This window comes from Bemisia tabaci, chromosome 5 (assembly GCF_918797505.1).
Source record: "Bemisia tabaci chromosome 5, PGI_BMITA_v3".
NCBI lineage: Eukaryota > Metazoa > Arthropoda > Insecta > Hemiptera > Aleyrodidae > Bemisia > Bemisia tabaci.
In genome coordinates, this window is record NC_092797.1 from 29,343,968 (window position 1) to 29,361,349 (window position 17,382).

Consider the following 17,382-nt stretch of genomic DNA (forward strand, 5'->3'; position numbering starts at 1 on the left):
ATAGGAAGATCCCGTTTTACACCCGGCACAAAGATTTTAAGTAATAGCCCAGATCCTAAAAAAAAAAAAGACAAAACATATCTAACTCGTTCACTAGTAGAAGCAATAATTGCTATGCGTTGAAAGGTAAGACGAGGATGTATCTAAAACTTATCTCAATACTGCGCTTGATGTGATGATTGGAAGATTTGAGAGAAAATCAAATTTCTGAGCGGTTTAATTTTTGACGCCAAAGTGGTACCCATGGACCCATGCGTTCTGCCTATAATGACTTATTAACATCAGTCGAGATAAAATACTGCCGACTAAAATATATTTTCCTTTTTATTTTTTATCATTTTTTGGCCACTAGAACGAGGAAAGGAAGCGCTCTATCTCCTAAAACTCCCGATGGGTTTTTTCACTATGGTAACCCACAGCGAAGTATAAAAATTTTCAGTCATTCAAAATTCTTGTGTGTACCTAAATTTACAAGTTTTTCCGGCAACAATAGATCATTAAAACAAACTGCAGAGGTATTTATAATTTAAATACATTTTTAAGCATTATTAGAAGTAAATATCTATTTATGAGGAAAAATAGCCACCAAATATACATGAAATAAATATTCATCCAAAGTTCTTTGAGGTTAGATTCCGCCTTGTTTACATTGCTTTCTAGGGAGGTTATATCTTTTGCAGATGGCTTAAATTTTCTCCGCTCGACAGCAGTCGCCGCCCCAAAAACTATTTTTCCTCTAATTTTATCTTTAACATCGTTTCTTGTTAAATGTTCAACTGTTGAAAATACATTGGTAAAATGGGATTATAATTCTGATACTTGTAAACATAAAACATGTAAATTTGGGAAATTTTTAACTCATGAAAATTATCAATAGAATGTTATAAGTTAATGAAATTTAAGAATTTAAAGTACCAAAATTCACGGAGGGCATACTCATTCAGCGTATGAACAGTAGGGATAATTTGAGTAGAGAAAAATAATTTTTAATTTTTTTTTTCAAAATTTGAAAATTTGAAAATTTGACTCGTGGACTACCGGCCTAAGCGAAATGCACCATTTCGAGATGGATGTTGTTAACTCCTTTTTGTTGTGTTGATTACCATATCGTGAACATAGAATATCACGCGTTTAATCACTTCAAAAGCCCGATTTTCAAGTTCTCACTACAACCATACCTGCATACTTTTCTGCAGGAGAAATTCCAAATTTTTTAAAACTGACAATTTACAATGATACAGGGTTTAGTGATTATCGGTTCCATTCCGATCACGACGTTTCACTTTAAAATCTAAACTTCAATTGATTTGTCGGGATGAAAATATTAATCTGAAGCTGAAGTCTTGCTACTTCCCTTACCTTTGTATACCTAAAGTTAGTCGCGAATTGTGATGCTCCTTCATTTCGTCGGATAGGCCAAAACTCTCTTTCACATCAAACTGGGTACATTCCCCGTCGGCTCCGTGGCTTCGCTTGATTTAAAGCCGAAGATCGTAGATTTGAGTTTAAAAGCCTTTTTGTTGACTAGATCTAATAGCTTTACTGAATAAAAGAAATTTCCAGCTCTTTTGCATTCGGCTAAACATTTCGGACAAGTTTTTTTCATTGTTGACACCATATTTTCCTCGGCTGTTTTGTTCTATTCAAACATTTGTCATTATTCCGCCGTTTTTGAGGCTTTATGATCCGTGCAAACAGATGAGGATCAGGCACTATTTTGAAAAGGCATCTTTAGCTCGTAGCGTGGATGACACAGTCTGGTACCGGCGAGGCTCCACGGCTGCGGCTTTGTTGTCATTGTGACATCGCTGTCGCCGACGAGGCTTTCGTCCCTTGTTGACCTGTCACCCTCCTAACTCCCCGACGAAAATTTTCCGGTTGATTTTTCTTTTTAAAACTGCGAAATCAATATTTGTTTTCGCGGATTAGGGTTTAACTTGCCATGCCGATGAAAATTTAGGTACCCAACCCCCCCCCCCCCCCGCACCCCCACCCCACGCAAATATTTTTTAGGGGCTAATCCTATTTCATCCAAGAACCAACCCCTCATCCTCTCTCCTCCCGTTACATCTCCTCTAGCAATTTGGAACTATAAATTCTGGCCCGGTTTAAAAACAACGTATGTGCCATTAGTTTCCCTATGCTCATATGTGTTTTTTCAGATGAGCCAGAATTTATAGTTCCAAAAAACAAAATGCAGTCCAATTTATCTCGGCAAGTGGCATCTTGGCGTAGTAATGGGGTTAACTGTAGGCTATGTAGACATATCGTCCGTTCCCGGCTCAGAGGCCGGAAGTTCCAGGGGCTGGCGCCGTAGCTTCGACTGCTTAGGGTGCTTCACCCGGATCTTTCGGCCTCTTGAGTCCGGAACGTGGACGGACCGGATATAATCCGTCACCGAAAGAAAAAATGAAGTTGATTTAACATTCTGGATGTAAAAAAAGTGTGCGAGAACTTAGAAAATGCTGAATTACCTGCCAGAGCAGTTTGTTTTACATCTTGACATTACTGAAGTAACTGCTGTAGCAGGTAATTCAGCATTTTCTAAGTTCTCGCACTCTTTTTTTACATCCAGAATGTTAAATCAACTTCATTTTTTTCGGTGAAGTATACGGCTTCCACAACCGGAGTTTTTTCTTCAGTACAGGACTCCTGTCCATTAGACTATGTTGCCGTGCTAAGGAAGATGGCCGTATGAACATTCGAGAGTTGCCAAATTTCCCTTGATAAAAAATGTATTTTTGACGACATTCCCGCACATTTTTCTTCAAAAATTTCAGATAATTTAGATTAAATTGCCTACGAAACCGTCTGAAAATGTTGGAAAGAAATATTCACAATTTTCCCTGTAAATTCTGTTTTTATGGAAGGACATTTAGCAACATTTGAAGGCTCATACGGCGTTTTCCCTTAGCATGGCAGCATGGTTAACTGAGTTTAATTTGATTTAAAACTTCTTCTTCTTCTTCTTCTTCTTCTTCTTCTTCTTCTCCTTATTCTTCTTCTTCTTCTTCTTCTTCTTCTTCTTCTTCTTCTTCTTCTTCTTCTCCTTATTCTTCTTCTTCTTCTTATTATTATTCTTCTTCTTCTTCTTCTTCTTCTTCTTCTTCTTCTCCTTTGTCTTCTTCTTCTTCTTCTTCTTCTTCTTCTTCTTCTTCTTCTCCTTATTCTTCTTCTTCTTCTTCTTCTTATTCTTCTTCTTCTTCTTCTTCTTCTTCTTCTTCTTCTTCTTCTTCTCCTTATTCTTCTTCTTCTTCTAACCTCTGACCAGGGCCGTGACCCTGTTTGTCTAGCCTCTAAATTAGTACATAAAACTAGATTAAAAACCTGGTGTTTAAAATTTCATTGCAGTCGAGACAGAGAATCGGGGCATGAGAAGACATAACGCCATGAGGGTGGGGGCGCCATGAGAAGACCGTGCTCGGATGAGACCACTTCCAGCTCGGACTCGTGCGATTTGAGCAGCAGCTCCGATGACAGCGTTTGCCAGTGCGACGCCCACAGCTCGTCAGCGTCTTCGGACTCGGACAGCGTAGGCCATTGCAGAAGCCGCGAGTATGTTTGCCGTGGGCCCTCAAGCTTCGGACCTGGCTTCAGACACCCCCACCAGACACAGCCACAGCGCCAATCCCCCAAACACTCTGCCCCATCCTCGAGAAGAACCTCGTTCCAAAAGGTAACTGAAGAAAAGCTCGTCGAGGAAATCTGTCTATGTTCTTGCCGCCTGTCTCAGTGTCTCCACGCCGCGGCGCACAGTGGATCGAGTCAATTAGGGAGGTCGGACATGAAACTTTTGACTAAAACTGCAAATTTTCATGCTTATTTCTTCACATTTTAAATTACAAAGGAAGTGCTAGGGGAAAATTTTACGAGAAAACCAATGGAACCACTTTTAGAGCCTGAAAGTTTTGTATAAACGGAGTTATGATCGTTTAAAGTTTCCGAATTTTGTCCGACCTCTCCCATTGACTTGATCCACTGTGCGTCGGAGAAAAATTTGTCCCTGACGGATGTTTAATCATGGTTCAATGAAGACTCTGGGGAGTTCTTCAAGATCTCTCAAGAGTGCCTAATAAAGCCCCAAATTTTGCCAAAAATAGTCCATATAGAAACTTTTTGCGGGATATTTAGGTGCCAATAGGTCTCTAACACATCGGGCAAGTTCGGTATAGAGTCATTGGAATTGAAAAAAAAAATACAAAAGCTGAACTGATTGAAGGAATTGCGGTACCCATGCACTCGCTTGTCTATTTATTTTCTGTAGCAAGTTGCAGCCTGACTAACTCAGATAGGCAATTCGGCACACATACAATAGCGGAAAATAGACTTCTCAGGAGACGCCTGTTAGGTCTGATTTTCGGCGATTAAAAAAAAAAAAAAAAAAAAAAAAAAAAAAACCACTCAGGTTGCAGTGAGATACGATACTACCCATTTTGCCACTCGGCATTCACATCTCCACTGATTTTACAGAATAATTGAAAAGGAACAGGGAGGGATTACCTGTTAGGATGGAAAGAAAACCCGCTAAAAATTAAGTGGTGTACAATGATGAAGGGAACCTAAAAGCCGCCCAACGGAATACTTTCTTCGTTGATGAGACACGATAAGACACCCGAAATGTTTCAAGAATGGGATAGCGCCTTTGGATGCAGTCGGGCCACATGATTTCTTTGTTGTGCCTCTATCAGGTCGAACTCATCTCGATTAGTTTTCGAACGCAGCAAGAGGTGCCGATAGCTTGTCTTCAATCCGACCCGATCGAGGTACAATAAATATGTCCCGTGATCTAACCCAACTTGTGACGCTATCCCATTTTACTTTGCCTTATCGAGTCATCTACGAAGGCAACATTTCAATTAAATACAAGCCTGCAATACTAGAATTTTTACCCCCAGTAGCACAACTTTTAAAATAAATGGGGAGTAAGTAAGATTCTGTAAAACTGGTAATTTTTACGTAACAAGTCGTAAATAATCTAAATTCAAAACTTTGACGTCAATTATCCGTGAATAGAGGTAAAACTAATTGAAAGAGTGGACTGGATTTTTACGATCTCCTAATCATAAATGTATCGGTTGAACGTAAACAGTAAACGTGCGTTTCAGTGCCACACAGCTTCAGTACATTATCAGCCCGGATAAATTATCAGAATGTGTCATGTTTCTTCTATACATACATGAGTAAAATATTACATGAACCCAATATTAATAGCCTGCTCCATCTCAAGTGAGTCAGTAAAATCGGACCACTAGAATCTGTAGATAGCTTCAGTTTTTTTCCTCATAAACTAGGATGTTTCTTAATGTTTTAATAGAGCTATTCAAAATAGTTTGGAAACGTCAGAGGTAATATCTCTAATTTTTTTCCTTTCACAGGTAGGTGGGACCCAGAGACATAGACTAAGATCAGGCCATCGTGATTCTCGAACGAGTAGGAAGGATGAGTGTGCTAGAGATCGTAAACGCAAAGCGACCTGGGGAAGTGTAGATGCGAATCACCCTGTAAACAATTCAACCCAAGAGTACCGTTGCTTGAAGAAAGAAGGATCCAACAAGTTTACTTGCGTCATCGTTGAGAAACCCAAGGTACCAAAATCCATCATCAGTTGGACCGATAGCAGCGCAAGAGATTGCTCCCTGAACATGAGAGGCAACGCAGGTGCCGATGATCCGAAAGACGCGAAATCGCCTTCGCCCTCTAAAGAACAATGCCTTCAAAAAGAAGTGAACATCAAGAAAGAACCTGTTTCAAGTAGCGACTCCATCTCTGCAAAAGATCCGTGCCCTCAGAAAAAAGAATCGTCCCCCAAGAAGGATCCTTGCATCAAGAAAGAGGTAAGTGGTCATCGTGGGCGCTCTCCGAATAAAAACGACTGCGCGGCGCAAAGTATTTGCTCCCGAGGAAGCTCCTGCTCCAAGTCCAGCATCTGCAAGAACGGCAATAACTGCGAGCCTAAAGAAAGTTACTGCTCCGAAGCAAATACCAACAAAGGTAGCGATGTCGGCGGCGCTGTCAAGAGTAACGAAACTCCTGATGCGAAGAACAACCTTTGCAATCTGAAGTGTGGCGTTCCTTCCAATGATAAGAGCACCGATCCCTGCAAAATGAAACGTAGCGATTCCCCTAATACCAAGAGCAGCGATGTCTGCAAAGCCAAGAGCAAGGAGGTCTGCAAAACTTGGGGTAGTGCTTGCAAAGCTAAGAGCAACGAAGTTTGCAAAGCTAAAAGTAACAATGTCTGCAAAGCGAAGAGCAGCACCTCTACCACCAAGAGCTCCGGATCCTGCGACGCAAAGCGCACTAATTCCTGCTGCGCGAAGCACAGTCGCTCCTGCACGAAGTGCAACAAAAAGACCAATCCGAACGTGAAGGATCCCTGCAACGCGCAGAAAAACCACGAAGTATCGAAGAGTTGTCGCATCAACGTTTGCCACTCGGACTCGCAAGGGAACGTCTGCTACGCGGCGTCGAAGAAAGTCAGCGAGTCGGCCAAGAATTTCCCCGAATGCGAAAAAGGCTCCCAAACAAACCTATGCAAACAAGCTAGGAGGAATTCCTGCAAGCGAGATTGCCCCACCAAGCCGAGCGACCACGAGGTCAAGAAATCTAAGCCTGACCCTTGCTCAAAGCCTCAGGTTTGTTCCGCAAAGCCAGTTTGCGGAAAGGATATTAAAAAAGCCGTCGCAGACAAAGCCTCTCAGACGATGATCAGGTGCTCTACAAAGAAGCGTCCTGATGAGCGTAGATGCTCCAGAAACAGTTCGGGCACTCAGGGGAGCGAGAGACAGAGCGACAAGAAGAAGGATGTCTGCTCAAAGCGTGCAGCCAGTATCTCTCCCAAAAGGAGCGCTGACAAATATTCCATCAGCGAGCCTGGATGTAGCCTTGCCTGTAAGGAATCCTTCATGCCGACTCGAAACGACCCTTGCGCAGAGATCGCTCGAACGAGTTGCAGCATTAAATCCGACGACCTCAAGTCGGTGGAGTCGGAAGCATCGTGTATTTGCGAATGCGGGGACCCAACATGCGACGTGACCATACGGCCCAGATCGAGGAGGCCGAAGAGAAGCCTCCTGAAGAAGATCTTCTGCAAGAGGAGGAGGACACCGAGAGATCGCTGCGACAGGAATGAGGATAAAGAGAGGCGTAAGCGCGAGAAGCAGTGCGAGAAAGAAAGGAAATGCAGGGAGAAAGCCGAAAGGAAGGCGAGAAAGGCTAGGGAGAAAGCATGCAAAAAGAGGCGTAAGGAATTAGAGAAGGCTAGGAAAAGAGGGGAAAAGCAGAGGAAGAAGTGTGAGTGCGAGATAGCGAAGGCGTGCAAAAAGTTGGAGAGGGTGAGTAGTAAATGTGAGAGAAAAACGAGTAAGTATCAGAGAGATGTGAAATGTAAAGAAGAGGTATGCATGAAGAGTTGTGTGTCAAGTTCCTCTAGTGAGGACTCAAATCACTGTTAGGATAATTTCTCTTTCAATAGCAAGCACCCACCATTCACCACCAAGAATTTGGGAGGAAACGGGTTTTACTCGTAAAGAAGCATTAATCATGAGTCTTATTGATACATAGCAACAAACTTGTAAAGGAAAAGATTGGCACCGTTGAAATTGGGTAAATTTGACATCGCGCAGAGACCAGATAAATAAATATATGGCACATATTGTCAATCCTTACTCACGAATCCATATTAACAACGTCAGTTCCTCTAACTTTCGATGTAAAACCCCGCTATAAATCTTCACCTCTTTTTTCGGTGCACCAGACGGAATTGCGCAACTCCTCGGCAGATCACCGATAAATCGATGCAAAGACGTTTCAAGTATGATCAAATCGCTAGTGCTGTTACTTGTAATGGTCATTTTTTCCCCCTTTCTCGACTCTCTCTCTCTCATTTTATTTATTCATTCATTCTCTCATTCATTCATTTTTTTTTTTATATAAAATTTAAATTCAAGATGATTATCTCTTTTCGGAAGCTTCAGCCTCGCAGCAGAAAGATCGAGGATGGTTTTCACCACTCCGTTGCGATGATATTCATCTGAAAGAACCGAAAGTTGATGAAATTATCTTAAAAATACAATCCTGAAATTTTCGATGACTGGGAAAGCCCCACACTCCATCCAAAAAAAAAAAAAAAAAAAAAAAACCAGCTCTCCTTCAATGAACTATTTTTTCTCGAAATATTGAGTAAATCTAGATAGCATTCTGCTTTGTAACAATTTCAATTTTTCCCCCTTTTTAAAAATTTACCCCCTTTTAATGTTAGAAGTTTGAATTTCTTGTACTTCGTTTCATTCTAGTTCAAACTTGGATAAAAAATAATCGTGCTGTGGTCACTGGATTCCTGGCTGTATATGCTCACTAACATTTCTAGTAGTCATTGCGAGACGTGTTGTAGGGTTGGCTAAAGTTTCGAGACGTCTTTCAGGGTTGGCTAAAATTGAGACGTCACTACCTAAAAACTGGTACTAGCTATCGTGCTCACTCGCAATCGTATTGACCAGGAATCCAAAAGCTACTATCATGTTTTTTTTTTTTTGTGAGTAGATCAAGTTCACATTATTTTGTTCCTAAAAGTCTTTCAATTTTTGTGATACTGTCCAAATAAAAATGATGGTCATACATTATACCCGTATACTTTAATAATCCAATAATCTTACCAATTTCTGCATTCGCTCACGATCAGTAGCAAATACAATTGGTACGTATTCAAGGCAGGAAATATTGTGAAAGTGGGGAGGGTAAAATAAAGGATTAAAAAAGAGGGGCCACTGGAATTGTAAAACAAAAGTGAAAGTTCCAATCGATAAGCATGAGCTCTGGTCTGGTGCGGACGCCTCCTCCATGAATTTATGAGTTTGATATTCAAAGGGAACCCCGACGTCCCCACAATGAGAGAGATCCGGTCGATAGAAATATTTCTCGACTCATCTAAATTCCTGGTGTTCCGAAATTAATTTAACAAACCCCTAGGAATCCTTTAAATTGGCCGGCACACAGACCGACCCCTGAGTACGCGCCTGTTTCGGCGCGTACGGGACGATTTTTTGCCTAACCTGCTGAGTAGAAGGCGAATCACGCTCTAATGCTCGTCTGAAAGTGAAACCACCCTCTGCCGCCCCCTCGAAAGCGAGACCCCGAGACCGCGCTGTTGCTCGCTTGAAAGTGAAACCACGCCCTACTCCAACGCAGAGACAACATTCCATGGCACGGAGCCTTTCGTTTTCATTTCGCCTTCAACCTCCGCAAATAGGCAAAAACAGCTTCAAGGTGTTGGATTAGTCGCATTCTCTTAGTTCGATCTTTGTGAGTGCTTTTTTCCCGCGATAATTAAGGATGTTGTCGCAGGTCACAGTTGTAAAATGAGAATAACTACCTCAAATTAGTCTTTTTTTTACTACGGCCAACACTCGGTAATTTGTGTCAAGCCCGCTTTATAAGAATTATCGAGAAAGTGAGAAGCAATGCAATTCATCATAAATATTAAATAACACAATGGCATGATTATGAGAGAAGGATTAAACAATATTGGACTAATTTACCGATAAGGATCTAATATTTTAGGCTCCTATCATATCCAAGTGAAGCTCAAGTTTACTATCCCAGTGTTTCTCTCTTTCAAAAAATTAATTGTAGTGACTAGATTTTCTATTCAAAATTATTCATTTCGTCATTCTCTATCACCCTTTTCGGAATTGCAATCATTGGACCGTATAATTTTCTCTCTGCTCCTCAGTTAGCAGAGGCAAAAATTATAAACAAACACGGTGCTAAACCAACTGAGATTCCTTGCCGAAAGATGAACTCGGTTCTTGCAGAAAACGTGAAGTGTAAAACCATTGAAAAATATACACAGGTTGGGTTCAAACCTAACATGCAACTATTTTAACTCTGCGGAGGGCCGGGTTGCATACGCTCGATTTTGCAGGCGAAATCTGAGTCTTGCCCACACGCTTTCGCGATGGGATACGAGTGCAATGCTGTTTTCCTCGAGCGTCCTTGCGTGACGTCTATTTCGGTCAACAATTTGGACACCTCTGCCGTACATATTTGCAATTTTTATTGCGCCATGTAACAAATTGAGAAGCTTTTCGAAAGACGAAAGCGGCATTTGAATAACGCACTGAGCGTAAACAAAGTAGATGAGTGTACGAGGTTGTGTTTGGACATATCATGCAGCTTATTCTACTCCGTGGGCCCTGGTCCGCTGAAATTAAAATATATGCTTGTTTTGGTACACTATTCTCTTAGCATAAGTACGAATGCATCTTGTCATATTGCAGATTAGAGTGCTGAAGTTTTGCCACATGATAAAAAAATTTCTGACAGCATGCACTCAAATTTTCTCAGAGCTTTCAACTTGCGTGATTCCTGCATTACCTATGAGTTGCACGATGGATCTTCATTATTTCAAGAAGTTCTGCTTTTTTGGGGGGACATTATTTCATAATGTTTCGATCCTGTACGAATAAAGCACGCTAATTCTAGCAATTGACCCACATGCATGAACGGTATATAACCACGAGATTTACAAGACAATAAGGTCCAAATTTTCGAAAGAGCTTTATGCTACGTGAGTATACTTTTGAAGCTTCCCGAGACAAAGAGCGAGGTCTGGAGGAAGATGGGTTGCGCAAAATGGGCTCAAAAGGGTGCAGCCGCAAATATATCGCAATCCTTTATTGAGCGGATGTCTGAGAGGCGAACGGTCAGAAGACCCGCACAAACCCGAGGCCGAAAAGCGTTCGTGACGCGGGTCGGGAGCAGGATGGGAGTATAGAGGAGTGAAAGAAGCACCGAGTTCTGAGGAAGGAAAACGAGTCCTGTGTCCTTGGCCGATTGCAGCGCGTCGCGGCGCGGTGCGGCGCGGCGGAGACCCAGACACAGAAGAATGAGGAGATCGATCTGTCTGGTTGTCAAGGTGACGCGGCTGGTTCCCGCCACTTTTTCCCGCCAAAACTGACATATTTTCCCCCTTCTTCCCTTCCACAATCGCCGCGGCGCGACGCAACATGACGCAATGCGCGGCCACGCACTCGGCGCTGCCAAGCGTGGCGCGCTAGACCGTCTAGACCAAGGTGAGACGGTGCGGATTTGTCGGAGCGAACCGGCGGCGCGGCGTGGCGCAATTATTTAAAGAGTCGGGCGGTGTAGTATGAATCGACCAACAGATCATTACAAGTGGCCCACGCTCATCGGCTCCGTTCGAATGTTTCATTGATGCCCTCGAGTCAATCTGCTCAATGAATAGAGATGACCGCCATCGAATTTCAATGGGAGAATTACACGTAATTGATACGGAAAATTCAGCAAAACGCGAATAACATTCTCTCGTATGAAATCCTGAGTGATGTTTTCCTTCTGAATAAAAAAAAAAAAAGAAGAAAAGAGAAATCTTCGGTGCCAGACAATTTCATTTTGCTACCTAAATCAGGCATTTTTAATGAAAACTAGGGGTCCCGCCCTGGCCGCTTCGCGGCCCAGCCCCCAGATTTGTAACACTGCCAGCTTGATGAGCATTATCCAGAAAGTTTGAAGAAGTGCAATTCAGCGAAAGAAAAAATTGGAAGCACAATGCACGATTATGAGAAAAGGTTTGGAAGAATTGGACTATATTTTCCGATGGAAAACTAATGTTTTGATTTTAAGTTTTCGTCATATCCAAGTGAGGCAGAATAAGTACAATTCCAGGTCTTTCTCTCCATTGAAAAATTGATTGAAGTAACACGAAATTTAGTTCAAAATTCATTTCGTCATTTTCCATTACCCTTTTCGGAATTGGAATCGTCCAAAGAAATCCCGTATACCTTACTCTACGCTCTTCGGATGACAGAGAAAATACATTACAAACAATAACAAATTTAAATCAACTGAGATGCCTCTCCGAAAGATAAACTCTGTACTTGAATAATGCGTGAAGCGTAAAACTAGTGAAGAATGCACGAGTTGGGTTCGAACCTAACATGCAACTATTTGAACTCTGCGGAGGGCCGGGTTGCATACGCTCGACTTTGCGGGCGAAATCTGAGATGTGCGCAACTGCCCACGGCTTTTTCGTCAGAGTACGGGTGCTGTTGGTGTTTCCCGCGATCGTGACGTCTATTTCAGTCAACTATTTCAGGCTCGTATTGCACAGATTTGTAATGAGGTATTAACAAACTGAAGTATGCTTTTCGAAGGAAGAACTCGACATTTGAATAATGTTCGAGCGTAAAAAAATGAAAGAATCTACGAAATTGGGTTTGAACACACTATAGCCGCACACGACATTAAGCCTACACAAACTTGCAATCGAATGTGGAATTCAAATGCAATCTATGGATAAGATGGTGGATTAAGATTCACTGCCTTAAGTACTTTAATTTTTACTTGGTTGAAGTGAAGCCTACATGAAAGAAAAGAGTTTTAATCACGGAGGCAAAAAAAGGACACGTATTATTTTAAAGTGAAATTTAACGATCTATATGATCATGATAATTCCAATTCTTCAGATCTCTCGTTTACGCAGAATGAAATTGCGTGAATATCGCTCTGGGAAATTTTTTTTTGTTGTGCAGCCTCTTGAGTTCCATTTTCCTTCATTTGAGGAGGTAGGCATCGTGCGCTCCCAAGAGTTTGAATAGTGGTATCAAAATCGTTGGTCCTGCTTAAATGTGTTGCTAGTGCTTTAACCCTTCCTATTACAATAAGTGAACAGAAGAGAATGTACTATTGAGATATTACATGCATTTTGGACCCTTCCTCCTCCTTCTCCTCTTTCTTCTCTTCCTATTTTTATTCAATTTATTTGTCTTTTCTTCACTCTCACCTTCTCCTTTTTTTCGTCTTCCTCTTTCTCCGCTACTTTTTCTTCTTCCCTTCTGCTATCTTTTCTTCCCTTTCTGCCTCCTTTTGCTCTGCTCCCTCTACTCCTCACTTTTCCTCTTTCACTTAGATTCTTCCTACGTAGATAGATTATTTTATGATTGAGCCGGAAATATTAGTTTCATATTGTTGAGTGTAGTACAAGTGAAATAACATTCCAGTTGATCATCGTATCTTTATGTTAGTCTTTGCGCCTAACTTAGAACTTCTTGGAAAACTATGTTCTCAATTTTGATTTATTCTTTTGTATCATTGGCTCCGACAGTTTAAATACTACTAGTCGAAATAGAGATTGATAGGGTGGCTGTATTCAGTTCGTACATTTCGTAATATCGTGTTCATCGATCCTATTCCATAAGTTTAAATGGCAGAGCAAGCTTGTATATCGCAATTTGCGATATATCGCCATTGCCATTGACTTTGCAATTCGCAAAGTACGCCACGCCACTGATGCAACTTCTGCACATATCTCCTGATAAAAACCTGAATAATGCACTGTTTTCTGTTTTCATACCGTAAAAATGCTCAATGAATGAGGAATTAATCCTTTAAGTTGCATTCATTAACCTCTTTCAGCTAGTTCGTTGTAAATCTAGAAATTGTACAATCTTAGCAATGGAAGCGATGCTAACAGTCCCGTTTTGCAAATTTTATGGTCAATTGCTTACCCGTACCAGCAACGTCATGTTTTGGATGCATTTCCTGATCGAGATATACCCTCCAGTTAGGTCTAAAATTACTGCGACATCGTTAGCCCTATACTTTCAAAGGGAGTGACGATTGTTGTTGCGGCAAATTTTACCATCAGTTACGCGTATGACACACTGACATTGCAGTTAAGCAGTGTTGCTAGCATTCCCGGTCGGATGAATTTTGAAAACTAGTCCAAAAAGTCTACCTTCATCTGGAATCTGAATCTAGACGATGACTCAATTCGTTTGGTCCCCTTTTTAATTAAGTAAACCTTGCTTTGGAGTTATTGCTCGGGATACAACTCTTACAGTTTTGCCTGTAGAATTACCACAACACTGTCGGGAAATACTTTTTTTTTTTTATTTATTAGTTTCCGAAGTGTGATACAACCACCTATGACGGTGTTAATTATCTTGGTTTTACGAATATAATAAACTTGCAAACTAGCTAACCTCTAATTTTCTTTTTTAGCTTTCCATACATAACCCATCCTTACAAATCACCCAGACTACATGCATGCTACTTAAAAATTCATAGATTAAAATTAAAAGAAAAATTAAGGGAACCTAGTGCAGGATCTTGCTATGACTTTATACCATGGCTTATATTTATTTACAAAATTAGTGGGAAATACTAAAACAAAACTTTATTGGCAACACTGCCGGCAAATATTTTAAAAATTTCTTGAGAATATTTCGAAACTGCGCAGCGGACAATGTCTGCGTTACCCCTCTGCCAAAGAGGAAAGTAGGTATTCACAGAATTAGTCGCACCGCAAGTGAAAATGCCTTACTGCATTTTAAGGTGAGCTTTGTCACTCGTATACCTGCATGCCTATCCCAGGCTCATGTGAAAAACGAGCTCTGCCCTAATGTTAGCAGAGCGCCGAATTTACGCACCAGAATCGAGGAATGACCTTGTGCGCGCCCCACTACTTCCCTGGTTTAATGCATTTAATATGCGCACAAGGTATAGTTCATATTTTTGGCTAAGTGTTAGTTCTTGAACTTTTCAAACAACAACAACTTGAAATACATTTTGTCGCAGTTGCATCCTGTTTGCAATGTAAGATGATAATGACAAATGTATTTACTGACTAACTGACCATTTTTCATCGTGCTCATAAAATTTTTCACAGGTGTCGTCGTAACTTAGAACTAATGGAAAACACGGGTTACACAATTGCATCCGTGCCGTTAGTGTCGTCACCATCTTGGAGTGTCATTTTACATAAGGGGCCGTTCATAAAATACATGACGATGAAAATTGGATTCTTTGACCTCCCTCTTCCACCTCGTAAAGCAACTGTAACACAGGTCTACAACCCCCCCCCCCCCAAAAAAAAAAAAATATAATATGTAACGCTTATTTTAGCCTCCCTGCTTAAATGGACATATATCAATGAAAACTTGCTACCTTGCGTCGATTTATCATTTTAGAATTTCGAAAAATGCATTCCAGCGTCACGTAACGCAGCCCTGAATCTCTTTCCCCGCTGTAACGCACCCGTAACGCAGATTATTAACCCCCCCCCCCTCCATGAGCGTTAAGTAGTTCATGAGTAGCCCCTTAAGATGCATTGTTGTTTTTCTTTTCGAACGAAGATAATTCCGAAAGTATTTTTTTTCCTCAGAATAAATGTATAAAAATATCTCTCAAAACCGATAAAAAGCGCCGCCTTCTCAGTTTTACGGTGCTTTTATTAATCTTTGTTTTCTAACCAACCGTTCGCATAGAAATCGCAATTTTTCGCGGCCATCCCTGAAAATTTTTCTGCAATCTTTACGGAGAATGCGTACAGCTTCGTTTTTTACCTATCTCATCGCAGTTACTGGAAAGTATCCTTACCACAGAAAGGAAAAGAAGAAGGAGAAACGAACCTGCTGTGGACGATCCCTGCCATTAGGTTAAAAAAAAAAATTGTCCTCCCAAAAATCGGTTCGGATAATCCAACTCCCTTTGAAGTCTGATATCCGGAGATCGGATAAACCAGGGTTCGGATAATCCGAGGTACACTGTACTGCCGTGCTAAGGAAAAACGCCGTATGAGCCTTCAGACGTTGCCAAGTTTCATCCGATAAAAACCGAATTTATTGGGAAAATTGCGAATATTGTATTTTCCAAAATTTTCTGACAATTTTGTACACAATTTAATCTAAAACATCTGTAAATTTCAAGGAAAAATACGCAGGAATGATGTCAAAAATACATGTTATTTCAAGGGAAATTTGGCAATTTTCGAATGTTCATACGGCGTTCTTCCTTAGCACGGCAGTGTAGGTATATTAGTCCTAGAACTCTCTATAACCAGTTATGGGGTTTCGCACCGAGTCGACGACGGCGTCCCACGCGCAAGGAAAGAAAACTTGCAAACAATGTAAGTTGCAGATTCGCCCTCATGCTGTGGTGGCGTCTCTAAACCTAATTGACCCGCAGGTAAACAGACGGGAGTTTCCGAGGATCACGCCGCGTTTTGTCTTAACTGCACACAACATACACCCTGAGCCCCGAGGGCCGGCACCACAGCCAGCACAAGGTGAAGTCACGTAAACCGGCACCGGCTACCATCCACCAGCCAGGTGACTCGGGTGAGCCGGTGTTCCGGGGAAAGTGAGAGATGCATCCCACACCAGAGTCGGAGGATGGACGGAGTTGCTACTAGCTGGAGAACATAATTTGAAGATGGAGTCATGAAGACAGCAGCGGAGAAGGGGTGCACGTGTGAGGCTGAGGCTATTATATGTAGAAACAGGTGGATCGGTGGCGATTCGTGTTCACTGTTGAATAATTGCAGCCCAAGCATCTGCCGCTTAGCAGGTGCCGCCACCCCGCCACCCTTTACCTCCTTCGTTGGAACTCTCCCCCGTGCAATCAATTGATGACCCCTAGCCCCGACTCGCCCACAGATATCATCTCGAGGACTGTATTTATCTGCCACGTGCTGCACTCATTACGTATCTTTTCTCTCGGCTCCTCTCGGTGCAACACCATTGTTGCCATTTTTACGCGTGCACTCCACAAATTGCTCCATCGACCAGACGCGATGTCTTTCGAAGACCCGCGCTAAAAACAACAATTTCTAACGATCTGAGCAAATTTTCCAAGACTTAAACTCCGAGGTCAGCGCTGTTTTTTGCCAAATGATAGTCGATGAGCAAATTGTTGAACATTAAATTCATCGAATGATAACTGGACCGAGTTTATCAGAACAGAAAGGAACAGGGCCGGATTTAGGGGGTAGCCACATGGGCCGCGGCCCATGGCGGCAAATTCAGGGAGCGGCGAATTTTACAATTTTTTTTTAGATGTAGGTATAAACAAAAATTACAAACGAGTTAAGGCGATAAAATCTTTCATTTCCTGAGAGTATAGTAATTCCTAATTTTGTCGTTTTGCGGTGATACAAGAGACAGCACCTATAATTAGTCGAGTTACAAGAGAAACCAAACACGCAATTTGGCCTGGAGAGGCGCGGCGCAGAGAGCAATGATGACGAGGACTTGAGATGAAAAGGAGAAGCCCTCGGCGGCGCGGCGGCGGTCGGCATGTAGCACATATTAGCGCCTACAAGACTGCATGAATACTTCACGCATAGCACTAAACACAACGCGGTCAGCGGCGTGGCGGTCGACGTGTAACGCATAGCGCCTACAAGACCGCATGAATACTTCACGCATTGCGTCAAACACAATGCGTTTAGCAGCGGTCGGCGTGAAACGCATAGCGCCTACAAGACTGTCGGAATACTTCACGCATTGCGCCAAACACAGTGCGATCAGCGCGGCGCGGCGGTTGAAGTTAAAATTATTAAACCACATTTATGTTTGTTCT

General features: G+C 41.9%; 1 protein-coding gene across 1 annotated transcript; it reads left to right on the plus strand.

The window, feature by feature from the left end:
• The first annotated feature begins 362 nt into the window (after window positions 1-362).
• On the plus strand, window positions 363-8,104 carry LOC109037883 (uncharacterized). The gene is made up of 3 exons (XM_019052740.2): window positions 363-515; window positions 3,352-3,676; window positions 5,376-8,104. Exons 2-3 carry the CDS (start codon window positions 3,407-3,409, stop codon window positions 7,452-7,454), a joined length of 2,349 nt encoding a protein of 782 aa, XP_018908285.2. The 5' UTR covers window positions 363-515; window positions 3,352-3,406; the 3' UTR covers window positions 7,455-8,104.
• The last annotated feature ends 9,278 nt before the right edge of the window (window positions 8,105-17,382 follow it).